General features: G+C 39.5%; 1 protein-coding gene across 4 annotated transcripts in view; it reads left to right on the top strand.

The window, feature by feature from the left end:
* Nucleotides 1-26,603, top strand: part of KCNMA1 (potassium calcium-activated channel subfamily M alpha 1) — a 542,368-nt gene that overhangs the window by 230,800 nt on the left and 284,965 nt on the right. For all 4 annotated transcript variants that reach the window (XM_063307681.1, XM_063307680.1, XM_063307683.1 and 1 more), the window contains exon 3: nucleotides 8,635-8,696. In XM_063307681.1, the coding sequence (XP_063163751.1) occupies nucleotides 8,635-8,696 (62 nt within the window). The remainder of the gene's footprint in view (nucleotides 1-8,634; nucleotides 8,697-26,603) is intronic.

Raw genomic sequence — 26,603 nt, 5'->3', positions numbered from 1 at the left:
ATTGTTTTAGCCAGACAGAACTCTGAAAAATTCTTAGCCCTGATGTCTTGATAGATTCCAAGAACTGAGGATATAGCATATGCATCTTTAACACACAGCAAATGATCCTGAACCATATTAGCAATCCTGTTGATATCAGCCCTCAAAATGACAAAGTGATTTGGAAGTTGCATTTTCAAAACTCTTACTCAATTGTTGCCAATTCTTATTAAATTTTCTAAGGTGTCCATTACACACATAACTGCCAACACCTGGAAGTAAACTGCAAATCTCAGGAACCTCTGGAAGAATTGATAGTTTTTATATTGGTATAATTTAGATACCCATATTTAGACAGATTTATCATCAATGCTAAGGTAGACACAAATCTTCCTTTAATTTCTAGTTGACTTGGAATTCAACATCTGACAGAAATGCATTAGTAGGAGGAGCAAACTTTTCCAGAAACATTTATTTTGTAACATTAAGATCTGCATTGCAAAAGCTTCCTTTCATTTCCAAACTTTATTACCAGCTTAATTAAATTCAAATGCACAATCCCACTAACCAATGGGACATTTTTCTGGTGGATTTCTCATGGACTAGGGAGTTTAAAACATCAGAAAGCAAGCAAAGAAACAAACAAGCAAAAATGCCATTTGTATTGCGTCATTGCCCTCGTTGTAATTCCCTGATTTTGAAGTATTTTCCCCAGGGAGGCTCACCTGATTCTTTGTTGTTTCCATGCCAAAGGCCTTCCTGTTCTCCCAGACTTTGGAATCCAACTTGTTTTTCTTTGCCAATTACTTCCATGTGCATTATATTTATACGATCTTTCTGCTGTCCTGTTAAGGTTACTTTGCTTCTGTTGCGCCATTGCTAGCCTCTATCTTTGGGGACAATTTTTTCGAAGGATGCAGTGTAAATTCCAAAGACTAATGCATATAATGGAAGATAGAGTTTAGGTTTGCAAAGATCTTCAGAAGTAAACACAAGATTTCTGCAGGGTGCAAAAAGAGACAAAAAAGGCCGTATGAGGATTTGTGGAGGTGTTGCTTGAGAAACAGTGAATGATTTGGACAAATGCATTATTTCTGTCATGGTTACGGTCCGTGCAGTCCTGTTTTGCTAGTCAGGAAGCTATTTGTTATGATTGTTAGAACATGAAAACTATGAAGCATCATCACTACAGCAGAAAAGAGGATGGCACGAGGAGAGAAACAGTCTTCTCTACTGACTGATCCTGTCCTCATATATTTGTGGTTCTCAGTCATAATGGATTTCAGCACAGCTGTTGCTCCTTGGAATAAGACAACCAGAGCCCAGAAATAAATGTGATTAAAAATATTTGATTGATCAAACGATCCTCATCGTTTTCTGAAAGTGTTGAAACTGTTGAAAGAATTGTTTGACTAGGTTTTAAATGTGACGAGTTTCTTAAAAACTTCTTTTGACCCTCCCCTGCATGCAGCTTTGATGGGGAGGATAAACCTGGAGGATGACCTATTCAAAAAACCTTAATCCAGAATGTTTATATCAGGTGTAATATAAAGTCTTTCTCTAAGCTAGTGTAGACCTTCTGTTATAATATAGAATACAGCAGATGTCACTAAATTTGGCTAGCTGTTTTATGAGTTGCCAGCTCCTATAATTGAGATGGTAAGTCCATTTTAAAGAATCAGAGGCTTCCCTGAATTGTTGCACCCATCAACCTTGTGAATGAAATGCAGCAAACCCAAAGGACTTTGAAGAAGCATACTGTATATAGGATTTGGGTGATTTAAATATAATCTATTTCAGATTTCACACCAGGGCTGGCATGCATGTAGATTCTTTTCTCATTTACGCCTGCAACTTGCTTTCAGCAGAAGCTTGGCAGGCATGGCACAGCTCAATACACCGTTTTATTGCAGATGTGATAGAAGTCATATACTGTACACCCCGAAGATCTAAACAGAAGACCAAAACCCTATATGAAGAGAAATTTGGCTACTCTCCTCCCAGCTTTGGGATGCATATTGAGAAACTCCTCTGTATTTATGAAAAGGTTCTGTTCATTCTGAGAATGGCAGCGTCCTGCCTCAGCGGTTCCAGCCCATTATATCGCCTCTTTCCCTATTTTCTCCTTCCCCTCCCTCTGCAGATCTGCATCTCTCCCTCTTTCTCTCTGGTCAAAGGGGACTACAAGGCAGTGCCTATATTCAGGCCCACAACTAGGGTCTGTGTCACCTGGGGCAAACATGGATTCCGTGCCGATTTGGGCGCCCCCCCCCCCAGCACTCATTTTGGTGCCCCTCCAGCGCGGCGCCCCGCTTGCCCCCCTAGTTGCGGCCCTGCCTATATTTCCATTTCTTTGGAGCAGGCCAAATCTTCCACCCTCCTTTCGGACATCTGTATCCCTTTCTCCACCTGACCTGAGGGTCTCAAGGAAGATTTGCCTTTTTATCCCTCATCTGAAGCCAGAGAGGTGCCCCCTTTTAAGTTCTTTCTACCCCAACTTCTGAAAGAAGGGGGGATTTCCATCTCTCCTATTTCTTTATCAGGAGCTCCTCTGATTCCACAACTCTTCCTCTCTGTTCTGGATGGGGTAGTCTTTGCCTCTTTCTTGGTAGTTCACCAAATGTCTTTCTCCCTCAAATCACTCTCCTTCCTCGGTGCCAAAGCTTGAATGTGCCACCAGTCATATATCATATATATTAAACGTAGGTTGAATTGATCTCGGCATTTGGCCTGCTGGAATTCATTGCAATCAGCCAAAGAGGAAAAAGTTTCTGCTAGACTGCCTAGTTTTCTATTTTACTTGGCAGTTTCCTTTGGATTAAAATTTAAAAAAAAAAAGCTCCAGATTTTCTAAGAAAAGGCTGCCCCATTAAAATGATTTCTAAAACATTATTCAAGTGGGGGATAAAATTGGAATGAAAAGGATCTAATGAGGATACAGATCTGCATATGAAGACAGCTAAATCTGGGGTCTATTTGGATTTCATGAGTGCCTTCATAAATCACATCAACTCAGCTGATATGGTGATTCTAGGGAAGTTCCAGAACGAAGTTTTTATTTCTTAGTTCTTATACGAAAGAAAAATAATACTATCTACCAAGTTTTCCTCTACTTCAACAGAGTTCCAAGGTTTCATATAAAATGTTTTTCCTGCCTTCAGATATATTATAAAAAAAGCTGAGTGACAGAGACTTGATTTTCTTTGTGGTTCTTTCTCCCAAACCTTTCTGTTTTATTCTTGACCCTTCTTGCAATACGATGACAAATTATTCCAAAATTTATTGACCACAACCCCTTAAGGACATGTATCTGGAAAGTAAAATTAAGGGCTTGCTACCAAGAATTGTAATGGAAAAACTTACTCCAAGAGATTCCAAAGGCATGGAGGCAATAGCAGATGAAAGTTGGGAGGACTAGAAATATGGGAGCAGAGGAAGAGAGATCACACATGGAGATAAAATGCCTTGGTGCAGAATTAAGTGGTTTCCTCAGCCTCCTCTATGCACCCATCAAGAGACAGGTTCCTCTTTGGCTCAAAAAGACAAAAGTTGACCACTGTATACAATTCCTACTTGGCCTCCCATTGAAGGATATCCATTAATATGTCACACTCTCATCTTAATATTTGTCACATGAAAATGAATTGAATAACGTGACTTTGAGAGCTAGTTTGGGGAAGTGGTTTAAGGCACCAGGCTAGAAACCAGGAAATGGTGAGTTCTAGTCCTTCCTTAGGCACAAAACCAGCTGGGTGACATTAAATCTGTCACTTCCTCTCAGCCCCAGGAAGAAGGCAAGGGAAAACCAATTCTGAAAAAATCTTGCCAAGAAAACTGCAGGGACTTTTCCAGGTGGTGACCAGCAGTCAAGACTGACTCAAGGGCACATATTCACACACACACACACACACACACACAAGCAAAAGTTACTTTTGTTTATCTGGTTTATCTCATCTTTATTGCAAGGCAGATTTTATATATTGTTCCAGATACCATCACACAATAATGCTACTCGCAAAACTCTCTGGAGGCCACTGTCATGCTTAAAGTCACTATTGGGCTGAAAAAGAGAGCTGACTGTGTTTTGCTGGAGAGAAGCAGATCTCCCTCCCCTCTTTCTTTCCTCCATCAATCATTGCTGATGCTAAACTCTATTCACACACAAAGACTGCTTCCTTTCCATTTCCATTTCCATTTTCCATTTATGCAATTATAGAGGGAAACCAAGGAAGGGGGGAAGTTTCCATTCAGTCCCAAATTGGAGTTTAAAGGATAGGATTGTGAGTATTAATTCCCATACTCCCAGAAGGGATTTATCAAGGCAAGATTTCTCTGTTGTGGGGGCTGTTTGCTAGTTGCACGTTGCCCCCTAAACTGTCTTTGGTTGATTGACTGAATGAACTTCATTTATGGTTTGAGGGAAAAAACTCTGTCTTATATTTCTTGGTATGCAGAGTTCTTCAATGTGTTTAGCAGGTGAAATATTTGATGTTTTAAAACCACATTATAAGTATTGTCTAAAAATGGCCACCACGGGGGGATAGCCAATCACACGACACCCAATTAGCAAAATCTTAAATACAAAAACAAAAACTAGAATAATGTAAAGAAAAAGCAGTGCAGGGAGTCTGGTTAATTAAACAAGAGAAAATACATATTGGAATAATTCTCTTAAGTGGCCGATTTAGCTTACCAATCATATCGGACCAATTAATATATTTAGTACGTGAAGTAGAAACTTTTGATCCCATAGAGTGTTGCTTACTTTTTGAAAACTTAGCCACTCCTAAGAATGGCTGAGATGGTAGCATAGAGTATCTATTCAAGTGTTAAAGGGATTTGTCAAACTACAGTTTGTTGTAAAAATTCACAACTTTTAACCAACCCAAACTGTATTTTATAAAAAGTTTTGTACAGTTATGTAGTTATGTAGTTGCTGAAGGTGAGAATAGTGGTAAGTGATGTAAAGAAAGCCTTTGTACGATTAGGTAGAATACTTAGTGCAGGGTTTCTCAACCAGGGTTCCATGGCACCCTTGGGATCTGCAAGAGGTCACTAAGGGTTCCCTGGGAGATCATGATTTATTTAAAAATTATTTCTAATTCTGGCAACTTCACATTAAAGAGGTAAATTTCATTCTTTATTTTTAGTTTAAGAACACTGTTAATGCATATATACAGGCCTTCACATGAAATGAATATAATAATTTTGTAACTTCTGGCCTATATTTGTTCCTAAATGTGCAGGGGTTCCCCGAGGCCTGAAAATATTTCAAGGGTTCCTCCAGTGTCAAAAAGTTGGGAAAGGCTGACTTAGTGAACGGTTCCACACAGAGGAGGGAATTAGTTAAGAATCATATGTTGTCTCCTTAAATATGTAATGTATTGAGGGATGAATGGTTATGATGGCATTAGAAATGAGTTAGTTGAGGATTTGATTGTATGGGTGTATTTGTGTGGAGGTGGTGCTATGTTTTTGATGAGAACTCCATTTATTTGCAGCAAATGTTAGACTGTATGATGCCACAAGGAATGTGGATGTGAGAATTAATGCATTAAAGACTACAGCCATTGTTTTTGATAGGAAAACTGGAATAAATAATTGCAAGCTATTCATAAATGGCAGAAAACCAGAGGAAGTAGATTAATTTTTACATCTCGGTAGAATGCTTACTGAGGATGAGAGAAGGGACAGGTAATTTTTAAGACACACAAATGTTGGTAGAAAGGTAGGGGTAGTATGAAGTCTATTGTGAGGAATGATTTTTTGATGAAAGAAGCAACCATAGCTGTATATAAGAGCATGTGTCGGCTCACTTTGTTATATGGCAGTGAGAGCTGAATGCAGCAGGAATGGGATATTTAGAAGGGTATGTGGTAAAACTGGAACAAGTTGGGTCATGAATGAATGCGTCTGCAACAAATGTGGCTAGTACACAAAAGTGAGTATAATAAATACGTTGAGATGTTCTTTTTTTACAGTCAGATTGCAAAACAAATACATGAAGGAAGAGTCAAGAGAAAGTCATGGTGGGATGGAGTTGATGAGATTCTAGAAAGAAAGAAGTCAGAAATTTAGATGCCAAAAAAGCAATGAGTAAGCAATGGATGGAAGCAAGGATAGAAAAGTATGGAGAGATGTAGTGGATGGTGTTGGGTAAACTAGCTTTTTCCCCTTTTTCTGATCTCATGCCATTAATTGGTTTGCCATGCTATTTCTTACTCCTTTCTGATCTGTACATAATGTTGCTTACCCCAAAAAGGAACAGCATGAGAATAAGTTTGTTTGTATAACTGATTCTCATCCATTCAGACTCTTTGTTCTTCTTAGTCATAGGAAGGTAGCAGGAAATGAGAGTGGAAGAGATGTGTTCAGCTGTCAAATTTTGTTCTGATGTCTGTGAATTAAACGGGCTCTAAGGAGATGCCTTAAAAACAGCCCATTGTGTTTAGTATTGCCTACTTTGTACAGGCAAAACTGCTTGATCTTTTTCAGTCCTGTTTCTTCCTAAGATATTTATTCTGAGAAATAGGGGGTTGGCACTAAAGCTTTGCTTTATTTCTGAGGCTTTTAGCCCTTTCCAAAAAGCAGGTTTTCAACCCGTTATGCTTATGGGCTTATAAACCCAAATACTTCATGCGATACTTTTGATGATCCTAATATCTATGTTTTCAGAAACGTATTCCTATTTTGATTGAACAGACTGAATTTTTTTTCCTTCATTTGAAATCAGGGTCTTAATTATCTGTTACGGGTGGCTCATTAGTGTATCATTTCACACCATTCCCACTTCTACCTATACAAGTTTTGATATGTGTAAACCCAGTCAGGGCTAAGGCAAAAGATAATTCTGCTTCTTACAAGTATCTTGCATTCAGTAAGATTAACAACCCATGCTTCTCTTAACTCACTTGTACAAATAACAGGAGGCACTCTGCTTATGATGTATTAATTATTGTAAAGTTCTGTGTAATGCTTTTGAAGTATGTTTCTTGTATCCTTATATTGTCTCCTTATACAAATGCACATATATTTAAAAAACATCAGCAAATATGGCTTTACCTACAATGTTTTCTAGAATGGATAGAACTACAGGTAGTCCTCGCTTAATGACCACAATTGGGACCAGAATTTTAGTTGCTAAGTGAAGCTGTCATTAAGTGACTATGACCTGATTTTATGATGTTTTTTGTGGTGGTCGTTAAATGAATCACCGTGGGCATTAAGTGAATCACGTGGTTCCCCATTGATTCTGCTTGCCAGAAGCTGGCCGAGAAGGTAAAAATGGTCATCATGTGACCACAGGATGCTGCAACAGTCATAAATGCGAACCAATTGTCAAACGTTGAAATTGTGATCATGTGGACACTGCGACGGTTGTGTGAGGACCGGTCACAATCGGTTTTTTCAGCACCGTTGTAAGTCGAAACATCACTAAACGAATGGTTGTTAAGCGAGGACTACCTGTAGTATCCTTTATTATCTAGAACGGATACAAAGGCATTAAGGTTGGTCATGCATGGGCTTCCCTTTTCATAAAATCAGTCAGCAAGAATAAGTATATTTACAATAAATGCTTCATTATAAAAAATGCTCCTGATGTTATAGATGCAAAAGAAACATCTCAAACAACAATCGACTTACAACTGTCAGCTTCTCTCTCTAGGAAGTCAGATCTGTTTTAAAAAGTTAGAAATAGATTATTTCTGCCCAATTTATTTTCAGGACTAAATTGTTCTGCATGATTAAGACTGCTAAGGCATTAGAATAAATTGTTTAGCTTAAAAGAAAACCTGGAATATCATAAAGAATCACTGAGAAGATTATCCAGACATACCGACTGAGGCTGCATGTCTAACCCTAACTGGAGTGTCTAATTCTAATTGGAATGCCGACCTCTGAATAGGGAGGGGCATTGGGAGATATTTGTAGAAATTGTGTAGATGTGAGTCTGTTACCGAGAGTGGGCCCCTCCAGTATCACAATCTCGGATTTCCTAACGGGATAGTCCTGGAGCAACGCCTCTCCTGGAGCCTGTAAACGTTCCCATGAGAGGAGTCTTTATCTAATTAATGTGATTAACACGGATCATACAGGGGGAAGCAAACCACCTTAACTGGTGGACTTGCAATAATATTACAGGGCAGCAAATGGACAATTATCAGGTTTATTATTATATTAGCACCACTGGGCATAACTTGGATTTTCTGCCTCATGCTTTGGGGTAGGTCAGGCTGCATATTTTTTTAAATATAGTCTTAGCTTTCGAAGTGAATATTTGTAGCTCAGGGTTGAACTGGGGAGCCCTTGGTGCTCTCTGAGCCTTGCTGTTTTCTTGCAGACGTTTCATTGCCAGACGAGGCAACAGCTTCAGTGCAGAGCGAGGGTCTTGCTCTCAGTTTATGTACCGTGGCTTTCTGCCCTAGCCTGGCAATGAAACGTCTGCAAGAAAACAGCAAGGCTCAGAGAGCACCAAGGACTCCACAATTCTTAGCTTTGTCAAGCTTTGCCTATAGTGTTCACTTCTGTGAAGCAGAAGACCATGAAAATGGCACTACCAAATTTCACGTCTCTTCCTGTTCCTTTGCTTGTTTGAACGATAAACGTCTTGACTCTACAATGGAAAGTGATTGTATTTTTTTTTCACTTTTGCAGGTGGTTTTAGTCTTTGCTCTTAGTATCGGTGCTCTTGTAATATACTTCATAGATTCGTCAAAGTAAGTATTTTAACCCATTTCCTGTTCCCCCCCCACCTTCTGCTAAAGTGATTATGAGATTTGATATGGCTCCATTCATCTACTTCAGCTCAAAGCTTTGTACTTATTGCCTGTGTATAATGCAAGACCCATTAAAATCCCACAGTTTTTCTAATATAATTTCAAAGATATTGGGGAAGTTATTTTCTAATAGTTTTTGCCACAGTTTAAATAGCAGAGGAGAAGGAGAAAGATGTCCCTGCAATTCTGTTCATTTCAGAAAAAGTCACAGTAGAGACAAGTGTGAACTGGAGGAATAATCCATGAAAATGGAAATGTGTTTATATGTGTAACTACTGAAACTAATTAATATATTATGGCTAATACGGGAATTGTCATACTATGCTACGTGCCCTAATATACCATTTCCTCCTGTCAATACCCTGCAGTCTGAATTTCAGCTGATGTTGTTCCCTGGTATTATCCCATCTAAAAAGATATGCAGGACACTGAAATTAACTCAGATTTTCTTTTGTGGTGAACAGTAGCTGGTGATGACCATAATGGTTGGGCAATAATATAATTGTGATAAAAGATACCATAGACTGAACATAACGCTTTTTCTGGTTCTGTAATATAAATAAGGGCCATGTTTTCTTGGTTTGTGTTCATAGTTTATCTTAATATAGTCAGTAACTGCATCTGTAGTCCCATCTGTAACTGAATTCTCCACCCTTTAGAAGCCCATATTATTATATGTATTATCTCCATAAAGTAACATAAAGTAACTTCAGACTGTGCTGACTTCAGAGGAACAGATTTTAGCAGGGAGTTAGTATTCTTGTAGAAAGTTGCAGAACTAATAAAAATTTCCATCTGCCTGAATTACACTTCATTTTTTTCTGGGTCTACATCTAAGATGTGAGTCCATGTGAATACAAACATACAAAATGTGTTTTGGGATCAACATTTTCTGGCTCTAAGGCTGCCATAAAGATTAAGATTAAGTTTGGGACCAACAGTTAGCTGCCATGAAATGGATGAATGACGCACGGTTGCGTATAGGAATCATTGGTTGGGATTTAAGTGACATCCTATAGCTAGCTGTAGAAGGCAAAAAGGCATATGCTGATGTACAACATACAGTATGCACTTAATCTGATACTCATTTTGAGAAGAGCACACTGAATGACGTTGAAAAAATTACTCACCCAAAAAGTAACTGAAATTGACTATTAACTTTTGCACCATGTTCCTCTCACTTCTTAATAGTCATTCAGCTTAAGAAGGATAAATGGGAAAACACCAGGATGAAAAGGAGATGATTCTAGATGGAAAAGGGGAAAAGAGATATGTTGATGCAGACAATAACCTAAAATTGGTGGTTCCATTAAAAAGCCCCCCTTCCTTGCTTCTTTGTTCAGCCTCATTTGCATTCATTGTTATTTAATCTTAGTTGTCAATTTTCGCTGTTGATTGTTTGATTGTGTCAAAGTTACACTGACATCCTTGAAATAAAATGTCATTTTCACTAGGGCTATGTAGCGATCTAGATTTGAAGCAGAATGCATGATTGAGAGCATCTGTCAGCAGGTCCTCAAAGAAAGTGTATCCTTGCTGGGCATTCCTGCAATCATGTCAGAGCAGATGTGAGAGCAGATGTGGGATCTTATTCTCACCAGAAGTGTATTGTTGCACAGTTGTACTGTGTATCCTGTGTGCTGGTCAAGACAATGTAGATTTTCACCTCACAGCACCCTTACTGTATGTTGTCAAGCAGAGGTGGGGACCCTGTTTGACTTCGCTCTGTCTGGAGGCTGCAGGGAGTGTGATGAGTGATATCGTGACATCAGTGTAATGGGAAGGGCTGAACAATTTTTTTCTTTGGGAACGATGTGGGAGGCTTCAAGGGTTAGACTAAATCTTGCCCCTCAAAATCTCCTAAATTAGGAAAATAAGTCCAAATGTTGAGGTGTTAGGGAGAAATTAAGGGTTGCGGTAAATGCATTAAACCTCTGCAGGATGAAGCTTGCATCATCCCAAATGGGGAGACCCAAGAAAGACAAAAGAATTAAGTTTCTCTATCAAGTGCAAAGTTAAACTATGGAATTTCCTTGGAATGCTTGGAACTCTGGATGGCCTTAAATGGGGATTGGGAAAATTCATAGAGATAAAAGTACTGAATTACGGTGATTACTGAATCAGAGACAGCATATTTTAGTATCTGTTTAAGAACTCCAGAATTGTATCCTGGGAACTTTCAAAACATTTATCTCAATTCAAATCAAATAAAAACGCTCAAGGCCTTCAGCTAGTTCGTAAGTGCTTTCGTTTTTCTTTTTTTATTTGCAGTTGCTTAAACTCAGCATTACTTCGACTTCTGATCTTACTTTTCACCTTGTTAAAACAGCAGAACAGTAAATGAGAGCTCTTATTAAGGAAAAAAAAAACACCACCTTGAGGAATGTCAAACCAGATTGTTATTAGTGTATCTCTTTCCTTTGTTGGGTAGCAATTGCCATCACTTGGCTAGTAGCTACATAGAAAATGCTGCACTCAGCTCCCTAGAGTGTGATATTCTAACTCAATTCCTCACATAAAAGTCTAGATATCTATTAGGCCAGTGTATTATCAAATGGAGTGAAATACCCTGTTAAAATTCCTAGTCAAGTGTTGTGTTTAATAGATGTCATGGCCATTGCAACTTACATTTTTACGTGTTTTGATGGCTAGGAAACCGAGAACAGATACAGAACAAGAAGGGTAAGAAAGGAAAATCCATTCTCATACTTGCAATTAAAGTCATGAAGGAAGAGTATCGTTGATGCAGAATGGAAACCACAGAGGCCAATAAAGTCTTGTTAAGTAACGAAGAAGAAAAATGATAATGCTTAATATACTGCATTTCATGAAAAGGAAGATGATACAAGGAAGAGTAGACAGGAAAATATCTTAATAAACCAAAGTCCTATGCAATGCCTGGCTTCTACCATCCCATCAGCCTAGAGTTCCTGCTGAAACAATTCTTACAGATTTTCCCTCTTCTGAATACATGTACACATTTAAAACACATGTACTGTGTGCAAGTGTGCATATATCTGTATATGTGCATATATACCTTAGCTAGCAGTCACACTCCCCAAAAGGGAAAGACCAGGCCAATAGATTCTGGTTACAATAATTGTCTATAAAATAAGACACTCAAATTATAACACTAATCTCTATATACACTCAGAAGCAAGTGCACTTCCATTCACATCTTCCTTCTCCCAGAAGAAACAGCAAAAAAGAAGCAAAGCGGATGGAGATGAAGAAATGGGAAGGCAATGCAAGGCAAAAGACGAATAAAATTTGGGGGGAGATGAGGGGAGGGGAAGAAATAACCAGATAGAGAAGGAAAGGGAGAAGAGGCATTAGCCTTCCGTGTGTAGACAGTGAGTATCTGCAATAAGGTAAGGCAAGAGTTACTGTTGCCACCACTTCTGGCTCATTGAGAGCAGAGCCCTCAGAAAACGCCTGGGGTTCAGGGAAAAGTGAAGTTCTCCAGCCAAGGACTTCACACACATCTGTGTATGATTCTCACTTGGTGAGGCAATCTCCCTTTGACTAGTGTCTACCTTCATTCCCCTCACATTTCAAAGGCAAGTACAGTATTTTGAGAAAATACGTAGAACTATGTAACTAAATGCTGCCAAACAATGAGGTCAAGTTCAAAGTTTGCCAAGATCATTGTTAATAGAAGGCAGGTCAGCTAACCCACCAGTGATGGCAGGAATCATGAATATGGAAAAGAAAAAAATATTACTCTTGCTTGGTAGTGCCTGTGATTGATAGTTAGTAATGAAAGAGTGTGAAGACCTAGGTCTCTAGAGAAGTCAAAATGTTGGGAAAGGTAGAAGGAAACAGAAGAAGAGTCAACACCAACTTGATGTCACATAATCAAAGAAATGAAACAATATGAAATGAACGTGGCTGGAAATATTTACAGCTGATTAAACCAAAATGTGTTTGAGGCCTTCAAAAAGGCAAACATTGGTGGCCAATTTTCAGAGTGTCAGTTTGGATCAGCCATTCCTGAATGTGCTATTCTCGCATTGAAAATAATGTTTTCAGCACAGGCAACAGTCTTTCCATAAATCTTGACATTTGTAGGCATAGATCAGTGACCTAGTAAATAACATTAAGAGAAACATATCCATATTGCTTTGTATTCATTAACACCAGTACAAAAGAAATGTAAACACACTACTATTCTAGCTAATTAGCTTTTCGCTGTTCTACAAAGATGCTAAAATAAGCTATACAAGATACTTTTCTCACTGCAGTATCTCTTATAATAGCAACATAAAGTTCAACAAAGCAGAACCGCTTTAAAAAGAATGGAAATTGCCAAAGAGCAATAAACTGGGCCTATCCTGAGTTTCAGAAAAGGTGGTATTCATTTTAATTTTGCAGGCTCAGCCAGCAAAAGCATGGTCTCTCTTTTTAAAGTTATTATCTAAAAAACAAGAGTCACTTTGTGACCATAGTAACATATAGGTTGATGAATAAACAAATAACACAAATCAATTTCACAATAGCATGTATCTTTCCACATCTAAGTATAACCAGTAGCCAGTTTGTTTTTGCTTTTCCTTCAAGCCAGTGTTGACTCCTGGCAACTTTAAGAACAAGTCCCTGCAGTTTTCCTGGCAGCATTTTTGGAAGTGGTTTGCCATTGCCTCCTTGCTAGGGCTGAGAGAGAGTGACTGGCCCTGGGTCACCCAGCTGGGTTTGTGCCCAAGGCAGGACTAGGACTCATGGTCTCCTAGTTTCTAGCCTGGTGCCTTACCCACTATACCAAACTGCTTCTCAACCAGTTCTTCAGTGTTGTAATTTTCACTGATGAAAAGTATCAAATCCTGCCTTTTCTCAATAACTGGAATATGGGTTAGAGTTAATTTTTCAGCAGTCACCATATACCAAAACTTATTAGAACATGTTTCTTTATTTTAAGATTGCGAATTCTGAATATTAAACCATGAGTTCTGGATTGTTTTCTATTACATACTAACTGTAGCAAGGGAATGAATATTTTTAAGGCTTTCATGATATAAAGCATTTCAATAAAATCCCTTGTTTATGTTCCAATACAGTTAAAAAGAGATCATGGCTTCTTGTCAATTTGGGGGAGATCAGTTTCAGTTGTGGTTACCAGGGAAATGCATAATATTCTCAGAAAACTTGTATTGTTGACTTCCAGTTTTATGATTGGTAGAAACGAGAGAAAGAGAGAGACTGAAAGAGTCAAGAAGTCAATAGCAAGTGAATATATGCATGTTCCTTCACTAAAATCAAACTTCTAGAAGTATTCTAAGTAGTTTCTAGCCCTGTTATTAAAAATACTGTTTTTGTAGCCCTGATGGATCAATATTCATATATAGTTAAATAGCAAAGATTGGTCTTCCTTGATTTGCTTAGGTGACTTGGTGGCTTTATACAGGCCTGGTTCATAAACTTGCCAAGCCAACTGGCTTTGCCAAGCCAAAATGTGGTTAGGCCGAACATAATGCTTGATCCCTGTCCATGGATTTGTGTCATATCACAATTTACAGCTATTCTTTGTTCTAGGCCTGTTTATCTGGATCATGGTTTGGCATGACATCTGAACCTGTGATTACCTCCTTCTTCTGGTCACCAGACACAGACCATGATTGCAAAATGATACCATTCCATTGTAGTCTCCCTGCTACATCCATTTTTCTACTTTTGACCAACTTAGGGTAAAAAGGGACATACACACAAGTGGAAGAGGCTCAGTGGAAGTGGGAGGCTGAGTCTGATAATGGTGATTCAGCTGGACATCTGAATACTTTCAAGGTTGGGTTAAAAACTAATACATTGAAGCCATTATATGACAGATGAGGAATGATTATAAAACAAGATACACCACTCAAGAGCCCCTCACTTGTTTTTATATTGCTTCTATTGTGGATTAATGCAGTGCCTGAATGATTATATGTAACTCTGCTTAGATTGTAACAGTGCATATGCAGCTACCCTAAAGATGCTCAGACATTTTAGGGACTGAATCATGTAGCTGCTGAGAATGAAACCAGTCTCTGATGTTCTCAGTGTTGCTGTTGTTGCATTGGCTGCTAGTTGCTACAGAGATAAACTTACAATGTTAGTTCTCAAATGCAGTGCTACAGTTGGCCAGAGCCCTGGTCTGTCTGTGGGAGCATCAAATCCCCTGTTTTTTGGTTCATTATGATAATCAGCAATCTTGCTCTGCATTCCACCATTTGTTTTGTTGAAGTGTTTGGAGCAGAGCATCCTTGGTCAAGGCATTAACTTTGGAGAACTCTGTGTAAAAGCTATGCAGGTACATTGTCCTTTTTTCTATATAGTCTCATACTAGACAGTTTTGTGATTTTTATTGCTTCATGCCTCATGCTAGAGGCCTCAAGACCACCTTCCCCTTAAGATCCCCTTATCTTGTATAGCTTTAGATGCTATACTGAACCTGTGGACTCAAATCCCATTAAAGGGTTTGACATAGAACATTGAGTATGGTTGTGTAGTGCCTTCTACTGGTCAATAACTAATATAACATCTAGAACATTGTGTCTCGAGATCAACTATTGTTGACAAGAAAAATAGAAGTTTCTTTACCCAAAAAACTGGCTTGCACTTTTTCTTCTTATTGGCTATATTTACCACTGTGTGCATGCTTTATTCTTTTTTTCTTTTTCTTTTGGTAATGTCGAGAAAGATTCTCCATCTGCTCCAACACAGTCAGCATGGAGCTACCTTTAAAGATCACCCAGAAGCTTCCATTGGTGCAAAATGTGGTGGCCCGGGTGCTCAGGGATTGTTGCAGCTGTGACATATTACACCTATTTTGCAGACTTTGCACTGGCTTCTTATCAACTTCTGAGTGCAATTTTAAGGTGCTGGCTTTAACCTAAAAGCCCTTTTGCGGTTTGGCACTGGGTTAACTTCAGGATCTCACCTCTCCACTGGAATTAGCCCGACTGCTTCAGTCTGGCTGGGAGAATCCGTCCCCTATTTTTGGGAAGTCAAGTTGGAGGGAGGCTGATACCAGATGCCCTTTGGAGCTCAGATCTGTCCATTTGGCTTATTTCATAAAGTCGTGAGCTGCTGAGAATCTCGGCACAATTGTGGCGAGGGTATAAATGTGATAGATAAATGAGTAAGATTCACATAAATCTCAGATTGGGAAGCAAGATAGCATAATTTATCCCAGGCTTTGCAAGAAGCTGCTGCAAAGAATGAATCTTTAATTCTTACTGGCCTTTCATCTAGGTGGGTAGCTACAGGGGTCTGGCCTGGGTCTCAGGGTTTTCAGAACTTCAGCTGTCTTCACATAATGCTGTCCAGGCTTCCCTGCTCCCTAGAGAAAGGCACTGGTAAGCAAATCAAGAAGTAGCCCAATTAATTAATTATTTGGGTTTTTATGCTGCTTCAGCTGAGAGACTTTGAGTAGCCAGCAGTATCCCAATACAGTAATTAAGTTTCAGATAGAAAAATAAACCATCACCACATTGATAATGGCAACTGAATCATGGAATATTCTTCCCAGTCATCCCTACCTGGCATTAGCTTGCTGTTTTTTTAGCACCAAATAACTTATATCATAACAACATCATTTTGTTGTTGTTGGAATCTGCCTGATATAGTAGGGCAGGGTAGAACTCTAAATAAGAAAAAATCAATTTCCCTGGGACGTCTGAAATTGCTTCAGCTTGAATTGACTTCAGCTCTTCCGTGTTATTTTCAAATCTTGTGACTTTTATCTTTATGCCTGAGCACATTTATTGGTCCTTTTTCATTTGGGCTGATACGCCCTCTGCGAGAAGCACATCACAAAATCGATGGTTTTTGCCTTTTCAGTCTAGGCAGATTTGGCTGTAAAAACGTTGACCCCTCTTTTAATCACCCCTGCCATCCTAGCATCAGAATCAGCAGAAAGCAACTAATTCCTAACACTGTGCATGCTTCAGAAATGACTTAGGAAAAGTGTTTGATGGTGGTGTCTGCGGGGTATGGTCAAACAACTCCAGATGATTGCCATCTTGAGGTTTTTTTTTTAAAATCATACTTTGTGGATACCCCTGGTGCTTCAGATTTTGTGGAAGCACACCACCTCTCTGCTATTCATTGAACTTGCCGCTATTTTCTTCAGATTTCTGCATGCCCCCAAGAAACAGTTTGTGACTGTTTTAAGAATTCCATTAACTTTGATAGTTTTCCAGCTGGGTGCCCTTGGGCCAGTCACTCTCTCTCAGCCCAACTCACCTCACAGGGGGGTTGTTGTGCGGAAAAGAGGAGGAGGAAGAAGTACTAGGGATGTTCGCCACCTTGAGTTATTTATAAAAATAATAAAGGCGGGATAAAAAAATAAATAAATAAAATAAATAATAAAAATAAATTATTTTTTATGTCTGCACAGCCCGAGTAATTACACCTAGTTCTGGCTTCAATAACCAACTCTTTAGCTGATCAGAGGAATCTGCTTTAGTGTAATCTTTCTCCATAATGTTCAAATGTTTCAGGAAAATATATTTATTACAGATTCTTTGGAAGTTTCTTCTAACATCCCTCCCCCCCCCCCGCCCAAGTGCTAGGAAATGTCCAGCGCTTGTTTGCCTGTATTGCTAATATTTTGTAGACTCCTTTCCCCGGTCTATTAAAAAAACAAAAAAACTGCTTAAAATGATCTATAATGCACTATAGTAAAAAAAGTGGACTACAAAAGTGCATCAAATGAAGCAAACGATGGTCCCCAACAGCTGTTGTGATGATAAATTTGTTATTGTTAAGGCATCGCAAGACTCTCCATTGTATTTGCTGCAATAGATTAATAGGGCAACCTCCCAGAAACTCTTACAGAACGAGTTATTTTACCATAAAACTTCATAGGTTTTAACTTCTTTAGCTGATCAAGTGAAATATTATATTTAAATTCTGGCATGTTTTTCCAATATTCCATTAAGGAGCTAATTTTCCAGCTGTGGAAATAGGATAGACACAAGCTACTGTCTCATTTCCTTGTACAGGAGAAAGGAAAATCATTGTAAAAGATAAGGTGTATGGAAATGATGGATTCAGCTATAAACTTCTGCAGAGAGGAGTTGGGTCCACACGTCCTGCTCAGATATAATTGGATTATAATATTGGCTTTGGTTTAGCAAGACATGTGAACCCAGCTGTTGTAAATGCTTGTTGCGAACCAGACATCTGTGACTTGTTCAACAAGGAGTCAATAAAACAGACCATGGCTTAGTGCCCAATATGTAAACCCAGTATAGGGAGAGAGCTAGGTTTGCTGTTCATAGGGACTGCTTTTTCTTTCCAGAGAGATGGAGCCATTTCAGTCAATGAGTCTGGTCCCCTGCCCATATTCAAGCTTTTGCTTGAACATTGAGTGACAGGGAGCTGGGAGGAACGTAGGTTCAGATATCCCAATAGTAATAAGCCTCGCTACAAGCCTCTTTGGATATAGGAAAGTTATTTTATTGAGATACAGTCCATTGTCCTGCAAAGTCACAAGTGAATCAAATTCCCTCACCCCCCCCATTAAGTTCGTTGAAGCTTCCCACCTCCCTTTTGAAACTGAATGCTTGCTATGTTTGCTGGTTTTATGGCTCTGTTCCCAGGCTCTGTTCTTGAGATGGTGTTACTTCAGATAAGGATTCACCACAAGCCTTCTTCTGTCTCTGCTCATACTGTCTCCATTGCTAAACAACAATCAGTCCTTCCCCCTCCCACTTTTACAACCCATGGCAGTGGAGAAATTCCAGAGGCTATTAACTATTGCTTCTGGGATGATCCTCTGACAGGAGCCCACCAGCTCTCTGGGTGGAAGGTAACCCTGTCCAACTTCTTTGATTCTTTGGAAGTTTTTTCTAACATTCCATCAGAATCTGTCTCCCATTATTCTGTGTTCTGCACTCTGGAACAACCAAGAAAAGTCTTTATCTGCTCTGTCACATCCTTTCAGATATTTGAAGAGTCACATATCCCACCTCAATCTTTTTTTCTCAGGTCTAAATATACCAACTCCCTCAATCTCTCTCCTTAGGATTTAGTTTCTAGTCCCCAAATGTTCTTCTCTGAACCTATTACAGGTCCTTTGAATCCTTCAAAGTGTGATGGCCAGAACTGCATTCAGTACTCAAGGTGAGATCTGACCACTGCAGATCAGAGTGGGACATTTGTTTCCCAAGACTGAAAAATATACTTTTCATGCATATGCCTGTTCTGCAGCCATATCATATTGCTGGCTTAAATTCAGTTTGTAACCAGCTACTATTCCAGGATCTTTTTTGCAATTACCATTCCAAAACCAGGGGTTTTCTCAGCCTTTATGTGTGCATTTGATTTTTGTTCTGATACATGAAAAACTTTTCATTTCTCTGTGTTAAATATAATTCTGATACTCTCCACCAATTTCTAAAACTTACCAAGTGTCCCCGCCCCACTCCTCTACAATATTAGCCATTCCACCCAGTTTTGTTTTATCTGCACATTTGAAAAAGCATTGTCTCCGCATCTTCATCCAGGTCATTGAAAAAAAATATTGGACAGTAGAGGACCTAAGACTGAATGATGTGGCACTGTATTTATTTCTCTCTGCATTTTAATGAGACAGCGTTGACAGACATTCTTTGTCTATCATTTGTTGAACCAGCTACACATTTAACTTGTTTCCCAGGTAGAATGTCACAGAGCATTCCATTAGTATTTTGCTGAAATCAAGATACTGTATATTATGTATACAGCATTTCCACAATTTATTTGAAAAATTATTCTGCCATGAAAACCCACAACAACATAATTTCAGAGTGCTGTTAGAAGAGACAAGAAGCAGTATAAAGATGGAAATGAACATGGAAAAACAAGGAAGGTCTTCCAAAAGACCTCCAAACTCAGAAGGAGGTTCCAGTCTGGAATTGATACACTACAGGACAATGATGGACAGATAGTAACTGATTCAAAGAAGATCAAAGAAAGATGGAAGGAGTATGCTGAAATTCCATATGGCAGGGATATCAACATTCAAGGTACCATAGAAGCTATTAGCTTTCTTCCTCAGCTTCAGCTTAAATGGGAACGTGTACATGAGCCGTTTGCTATAGCTGGGCAGCTTGAATGACATTCATGCCTTGAATGCCTCCTGAGATTATATACTCTTGCCATTTTGTTGTTTATTCATTCAGTTGCTTCCGACTCTTCGTGACTTCATGGACCAGCCCACGCCAGAGCTTCCTGTCGGTCGTCAACACCCCCAGCTCCCCCAGGGACGAGTCCGTCACCTCTAGAATATCATCCATCCACCTTGCCCTTGGTCAGCCCCTCTTCCTTTTGCCTTCCACTCTCCCTGGCATCAGCATCTTCTCCAGGGTGTCCTGTCTTCTCCTTATGTGGCCAAAGTATTTCAGTTTGGCCTTTAATATCCTTCCCTCAAGTGAGCAGTCTGGCTTTATTTCCTGGAGGATGGACTGGTTTGATCTTCTTGCAGTCCAAGGCACTCTCAGAATTTTCCTCCAACACCAGTTCAAAAGCATCGATCTTCCTTCTCTCAGCCTTCCTTATGGTCCAGCTCTCGCAGCCATATGTTACTACGGGGAACACCATTGCTTTAACTATGCAGACCTTTGTTGTCAGTGTGATGTCTCTGCTCTTAACTATTTTATCGAGATTTGTCATTGCTCTTCTCCCAAGGATTAAGCGTCTTCTGATTTCCTGACTGCAGTCAGCATCTGCAGTAATCTTCGCACCTAGAAATACAAAGTCTTTCACTGCTTCTACATTTTCTCCCTCTATTTGCCAGTTATCAATCAAGCTGATTGCCATAATCTTGGTTTTTTTGAGGTTTAGCTGCAAACCAGCTTTTGCACTTCCTTCTTTCACCTTGATCATAAGGCTCCTCAGTTCCTCTTCGCTTTCAGCCATCAAAGTGGTATCATCTGCATATCTGAGATTGTTAATGTTTCTTCCAGCGATTTTAACTCCAGCCTTGGATTCCTCAAGCCCAGCTTGTCGCATGATGTGTTCTGCGTACAAGTTGAATAGGTAGGGTGAGAGTATATAGCCCTGCCGTACTCCTTTCCCAATCTTAAACCAGTCCGTTGTTCCGTGGTCTGTCCTTACTGTTGCTACTTGGTCATTATACAGATTCTTCAGGAGGCATACAAGATGACTTGGTATCCCCATACCACTAAGAACTTGCCACAATTTGTTATGGTCCACACAGTCAAAGGCTTTAGAATAGTCAATAAAAGAGAAATAGATGTTTTTCTGAAACTCCCTGGCTTTTTCCATTATCCATCAGATATTGGCAATTTGGTCTCTAGTTCCTCTGCCTTTTCTAAACCCAGCTTGTACATATGGCAATTCTCGCTCCATGAATTGTTGAAGTCTACCTTGCAGGATATCTTGAGCATTACCTTACTGGCATGTGAAATGAGTGCCACTGTTCAATAGTTTGAACATTCTTTAGTGTTTCCCTTTTTTGGTATGGGGATGTAAGTTGATTTTTTCCAATCGGATGGCCATTCTTGTGTTTTCCAAATTTGCTGGCATATAGCATGGATTACCTTGACAGCATCATCTTGCAAGATTTTGAACAGTTCAGCTGGGATGCCGTCGTCTCCTGCTGCCTTGTTATTAGTGATGCTTCTTAAGGCCCACTCAACCTCACTCTTCAGTATGTCTGGCTCCAGCTCACTGACCACACCGTCAAAGCTATCCCCGATATTGTTATCCTTCCTATACAGGTCTTCTGTATATTCTTGCCACCTTTTCTTGATCTCTTCTTCTTCTGTTAGGTCCTTGCCATCTTTGTTTTTGATCATACCCATTTTGGCCTGGAATTTACCTCCGATGGTTCTCATTTTCTGGAAGAAGTCTCTTGTCCTTCCTATTCTATTGTCTTCTTCCACTTCTGCACATTGCTTGTTTAAAAATAATTCCTTATCTCTTCTGGCTAACCTCTGGAATTTTGCATTTAATTGGGCATATCTCCCCCTATCACTGTTGCCTTTTGCTTTCCTTCTTTCTTGGGCTACTTCTAGTGTCTCAGCAGACAGCCATTTTGCCTTCTTGGTTTTCTCTTTCTTTGGGATGTATTTTGTTGCCACCTCCTGAACAATGTTGCGAACTTCTGTCCATAGTTCTTCCGGGAACTGAGTCCTATCTACTAAGTCCAGTCCCTTAAATCGATTCTTCACCTCCACTGCATATTCCTTAGAAATATTAGTGAGCTCATATCTAGCTGATCTGTGGGTCTTCCCTAATCTCTTTAGTCTGATCCTAAATTGTGCAAGAAGTTCGTGATCTGAACTACAGTCAGCTCCAGGTCTTGTTTTTACCAACTGTATAGATGTCAGCTATCAGTCAATCTGATTTCGGTGTTGTCCATCTGGGGAAGTCCATGTATAAAGCCGTCTCTTAGGTTGTTGGAAGAGAGTGTTTGTTATGCAGAGTGAATTGTCTTGGCAAAATTCTATCAGCCTATGTCCTGCTTCGTTTTGTTCTCCCAGGCCATACTTACCTGTAATTCCAGGTGTCATTTGACTGCCCACCTTAGCATTCCAGTCTCCTGTGATGAAAATAACATCTCTTTTAGGCGTGTTGTCCAGTAGGTGCTGCAGATCCTCATATAACTGCTCTACTTCAGCTTCTTCCAGCATTTGTGCTTGGGGCGTATATTTGGATCACTGTGATGTTAGATGGCTTGCCCTGAATTCGAATTAAGATCATTCATTTTTTGGATTGTATCCAAGCACTGCTTTAGCCACTTTACTATTAATTATGAAGGCTACTCCATTTCTTCTGTGGTCCTCTTGTCCACAGTAGTAGATCTGGTGGTCATTTGATGTGAAGTGGCCCATTCCAGTCCATTTCAGTTCACTGACGCCCAAAATGTCTATCTTTAATCTTGACATCTCACCAATAACCACATCCAATTTGCCCTGGCTCATAGATCTTACATTCCAGGTTCCAATGGTGTGTTGATCCTTAGAACATCGGATTCGCTGTTCACCACCAGCACCGTCGGCTGCTAGCCGTCCTTTCGGCTTTGAGCTAGCTGCGTCATCATGTCTGGGGCTAGTTGAACTCATCCTCTGTTTCTCCCCAGTAGCATTTTGACCATCTTCCGACCTGGGGGTCTCATCTTCTGATGGTATACTGACATATCTCTGGTTGTACTGATCCATTTAGTTTTCACGGCAAGAATACTGGGGTGGGTTGCCATTACCTTCCCCAGGGATCGCATTTAGTCTGACCTCTGTCACAACCTTCCCATCTTGGGTGGCCTTTCACGGTTTAGCTCATGGCATCATTGAGGTGCTCCAGCTCCAGCACCATGGCAAGGTAACAATCCTTTGCTGAAGACTCTTGGCATACACTTCTGATACTGTTCACTCATCCTTCCCAGGAACACCCCACCACCATGATGGGGTAGCAAAGCAGGTCTTTTGGGGTGGTGTGGGATGATATATGGTATCTTCTCTTGTTTTGAGAAAGAAACTGCCCCTTGGTACATGCCACCATTATGAGATAAGCTAGACAGAACCAGACTTCATTGCTGTGTGGGAAATAGTACTTCAAGGAACAGATTATGCTTAATTTGTTCAGAGTGATTCAATAGTTTTCCATTCTACATGATTCCATCAAGCAGCATCCTATTGAAGGAGTTAAACATCACACCCTTGATGGAATGCTCAGTAGCCCTCTGGAAGCTCTAAGACCTTCAGTGACTCCTGGGACAGTTTTGGGCCAGCCTTGTGTGATTACAAGATAATGGGCACGTTTCCAGCTAAACTGGCATCTAAGTCTTCTGAACAAAGGAGGCTGTTTTCAAAACAAAGTATAACGCTATGAATTTTCATTTGGTATCAAGCCTGATCTTTTCCATGAAGCCAAATCCACTTAGGCCTCAGGATGTTTGGGGGCCAGCTTTTCAGTCTTGGAGAAATTGGCTATTCCATTGCAAGTTCCCAACGTTGCTTAATCTGTTACTCCCAGCAAGACTTCCAGACTGTGATAAATTACTTTTTTGAAAGGGCAGTATGACTTCCTCCTTTCTATTAGTAGTCAACAACTGAAAAGAGTGCTCGCCCTATTTTCTTATATGAAGCTCAAATGATTGCCCTTTCTTCTTAGGACCAATATTTAATAGCTACTATATGACTACAAGAAGCAGAGACTTGCTCTTTTTATCTCTAATTTCCCCTCCTGAATGGCTTGCAAGGATAGTATGATACTTTCTATCTCCCCCTCCCCCCCACCCAATGCCTTTTCAAACATTAAACCAGCAGGGCCAACCTGCAGACACATTTTGAGGTTAGAAGTTCATAGACTTAATGAGACATTCAGTGTTTGAAGCATTATAAGTTTCAGAAATTTATGTTTCCAATTCCCTTTAACGGTTTTGCTGTTGTGGCTGTAATTTAGATGGCTCTGTTGAGACTCCCATATATACCAGGGAAAGGATAAGATGGAAAACAAACAAACAAATAAAAAAATAATGGCAAGGAATCTCCCAATTCTTGATTAGAAACTAAAAAAAGCTGCTTCACAAGCACAGATTTTTCTTTAGCTGTATATATTGATTGCACTGGTCTGCAATAGCATCTGTCAATGCAGTGAAGACGGTGGAAACTTTTTACCCAAGGAATTTCAATTTCAGTCAAGAAAAGAGGTATGGTATACAATTATAACAAAATGAAATGTATAGTATTTATCCTGTGTGATTTTTGTAAAGATTACTATTTTGTATAATTCATTTACTGAGCTTCAGTTAGTCAAAGGGAAAGCATGGGTCTGATTTCCAACTGGCTGTCTCTGCTCTAAGTAGTCAATACCATTATCAGTATTACATTCTAAACAAGCTCCATGTCATCTGTTTGTTGGAAGATTTCAGAAGGGAAGGTCTTGGTCTGGAAAGGAGAATGAGGGAGGAACTAGGTTAGAATCCAGTGAAGCGAGAGGCATTTGTATGTGCGTGTTATGAGAAGAAAACGATTTTAGGAAATCCACCAAGTAAGAGGGGTGTTGGTAGATGACAGTGGAGAGGATGACCAGGAAAAAAAAAATCATGACCAGGGAATATAAATTTGTTGGGAAAAAGAGAAGGAAGCAATCACAGTGAGAATGAAAGGAAGAACTGAGGAACAGCTCAGAGCTTCTAGGATGGAACAGGAAACAGAAATACTCCATCTTGTTTTTCCACAATGGTTCTATGGTTCTATGATTCTATCACAACTCCATATGCCCAAGGTTGAAATCCATATTTTGTCTCCAATGTTGATACTTACATGATCATTTTTGTCAAGCTAAGTATGTTGGAAGGCTAGAGAAATGTGCTTTTAAAAGCATTTTCCAATTCCCCAAGAAGTTTTTTTTTTTAGTAACATTTTGCTTGAAGATGGCTTTTGTACAAACAAATAAGGATTTATGTGATGTGAAACCAACGTGGTTTGTTAATAACAGTATGGGAACATTGGCAGAGTAAAATTTTTGTCTGCGTCCTCTTTGCATGCTCAGAGCTGCATCCATCCACAGCCCCATCCCACCCCTAGGTAGGTCCACAACAAAAATAAGGTTAGCTATCAGGAAGGCCTGAAATGACTGGCTGAAGAGAGATTGGAGACTAAAGGACTATTTTTTATAAAAAATATCTCTTGTTCGTCTGATTAATTTCTCTGTGGCATGTCCATGTGAACAGCTAGAATCTTGTATCTCCAATTTCAAAAGTCTGTTATTTTAACAACAATCTGGATCAAAGAGAGAACCTTGATCTGTGACATTTTGATATACACTACCTATTTTTCAACACAGAGTATCTCTAAGTGGATAATTTTCCACTGCCTTTAATCTAATTTGGGGACATATGGCAACAGCACTGGAATTAAATGCTAAATACCCAAACACACAGAATGTAAGCCTTTAGGTGCACCGTATGTTAAAACGACTTTTGCAGAGTAAAAGCGACTTGGGCTTAACTTAGTGTTTTTCCATTAAATAGGAAAGCAATATGTGAAACTATATATACATTGGCTAGATTTTTCTTATGAGAGCCAGTTTGATGTGGTGGTCAAGGCACAAGGCTAGAAACGGGGAGAACGAGAGTTCTCGTCCCACCTTAGTCACAAAACCATCTGGGTGACCTTGGGCCAGTCTCTCTCTCTGCAGGGACTAGTCCAGATAGCTGCCAGGAGTCAACAATGACTCGAAGGCACTAAAAAGCAAAAAAATTAGAGCTAGGGTTAGGTATGTAATTCAGGAATGCTTTTTTAAAAAACGTAAATAGCTTTATTGATGCTGATAGCCTTTTTATTAGCAATGATCAGTTTCTAAAGAAATATGAGGAGTTTAACCTAAAGGAACAGGTGAGCCCATTTCTTGGTTGTGGTTGGGTTAAAGTGTTTTCAGCTACTGGGCTATTTTGTATTATTTCTGTTATTAATTTTGGTTGCTTTTATTGTTTTTTTTTATTCTGTTTTTAACTGTTAGCCACCCAGAGTAAAGCAATGGCCAATAAAGTATTCTATTGGCCAATAAAATATTCTGTTCTATTCTGTTCTGTTCATATGAGATGGGCAGCCATATAAATTTATCAAATAAATAAATAAAGTTAAATTATGCAGTGCTGTCTTTTCAGAAGGGGATGGTTAAATGTGGTGGGTGCAAAGGCAGATATCTGCATAAGCAGAGCAACTGGCCGTGAAGAGTAACAAAACATTACTGCTTTCGGACTGCATCTGAATAGAATATGTGCAATATAGCTGTCTGGGGAAATGAAATAGGAGATGTATGCTAGTGAAACAACAGTTATTTGTACAAATCTTTTTCTGATAAGATGCTGGCTCAAAGTCTGCAGCTAAATTTGAAACATCTTAGTGTCTGTATTGA

This window comes from Candoia aspera, chromosome 6 (genome assembly GCF_035149785.1).
Source record: "Candoia aspera isolate rCanAsp1 chromosome 6, rCanAsp1.hap2, whole genome shotgun sequence".
Lineage (NCBI taxonomy): Eukaryota > Metazoa > Chordata > Lepidosauria > Squamata > Boidae > Candoia > Candoia aspera.
The sequence above is the reverse complement of the archived record's forward strand: the minus strand, read 5'-3'. Positions and strand labels throughout refer to the sequence as shown.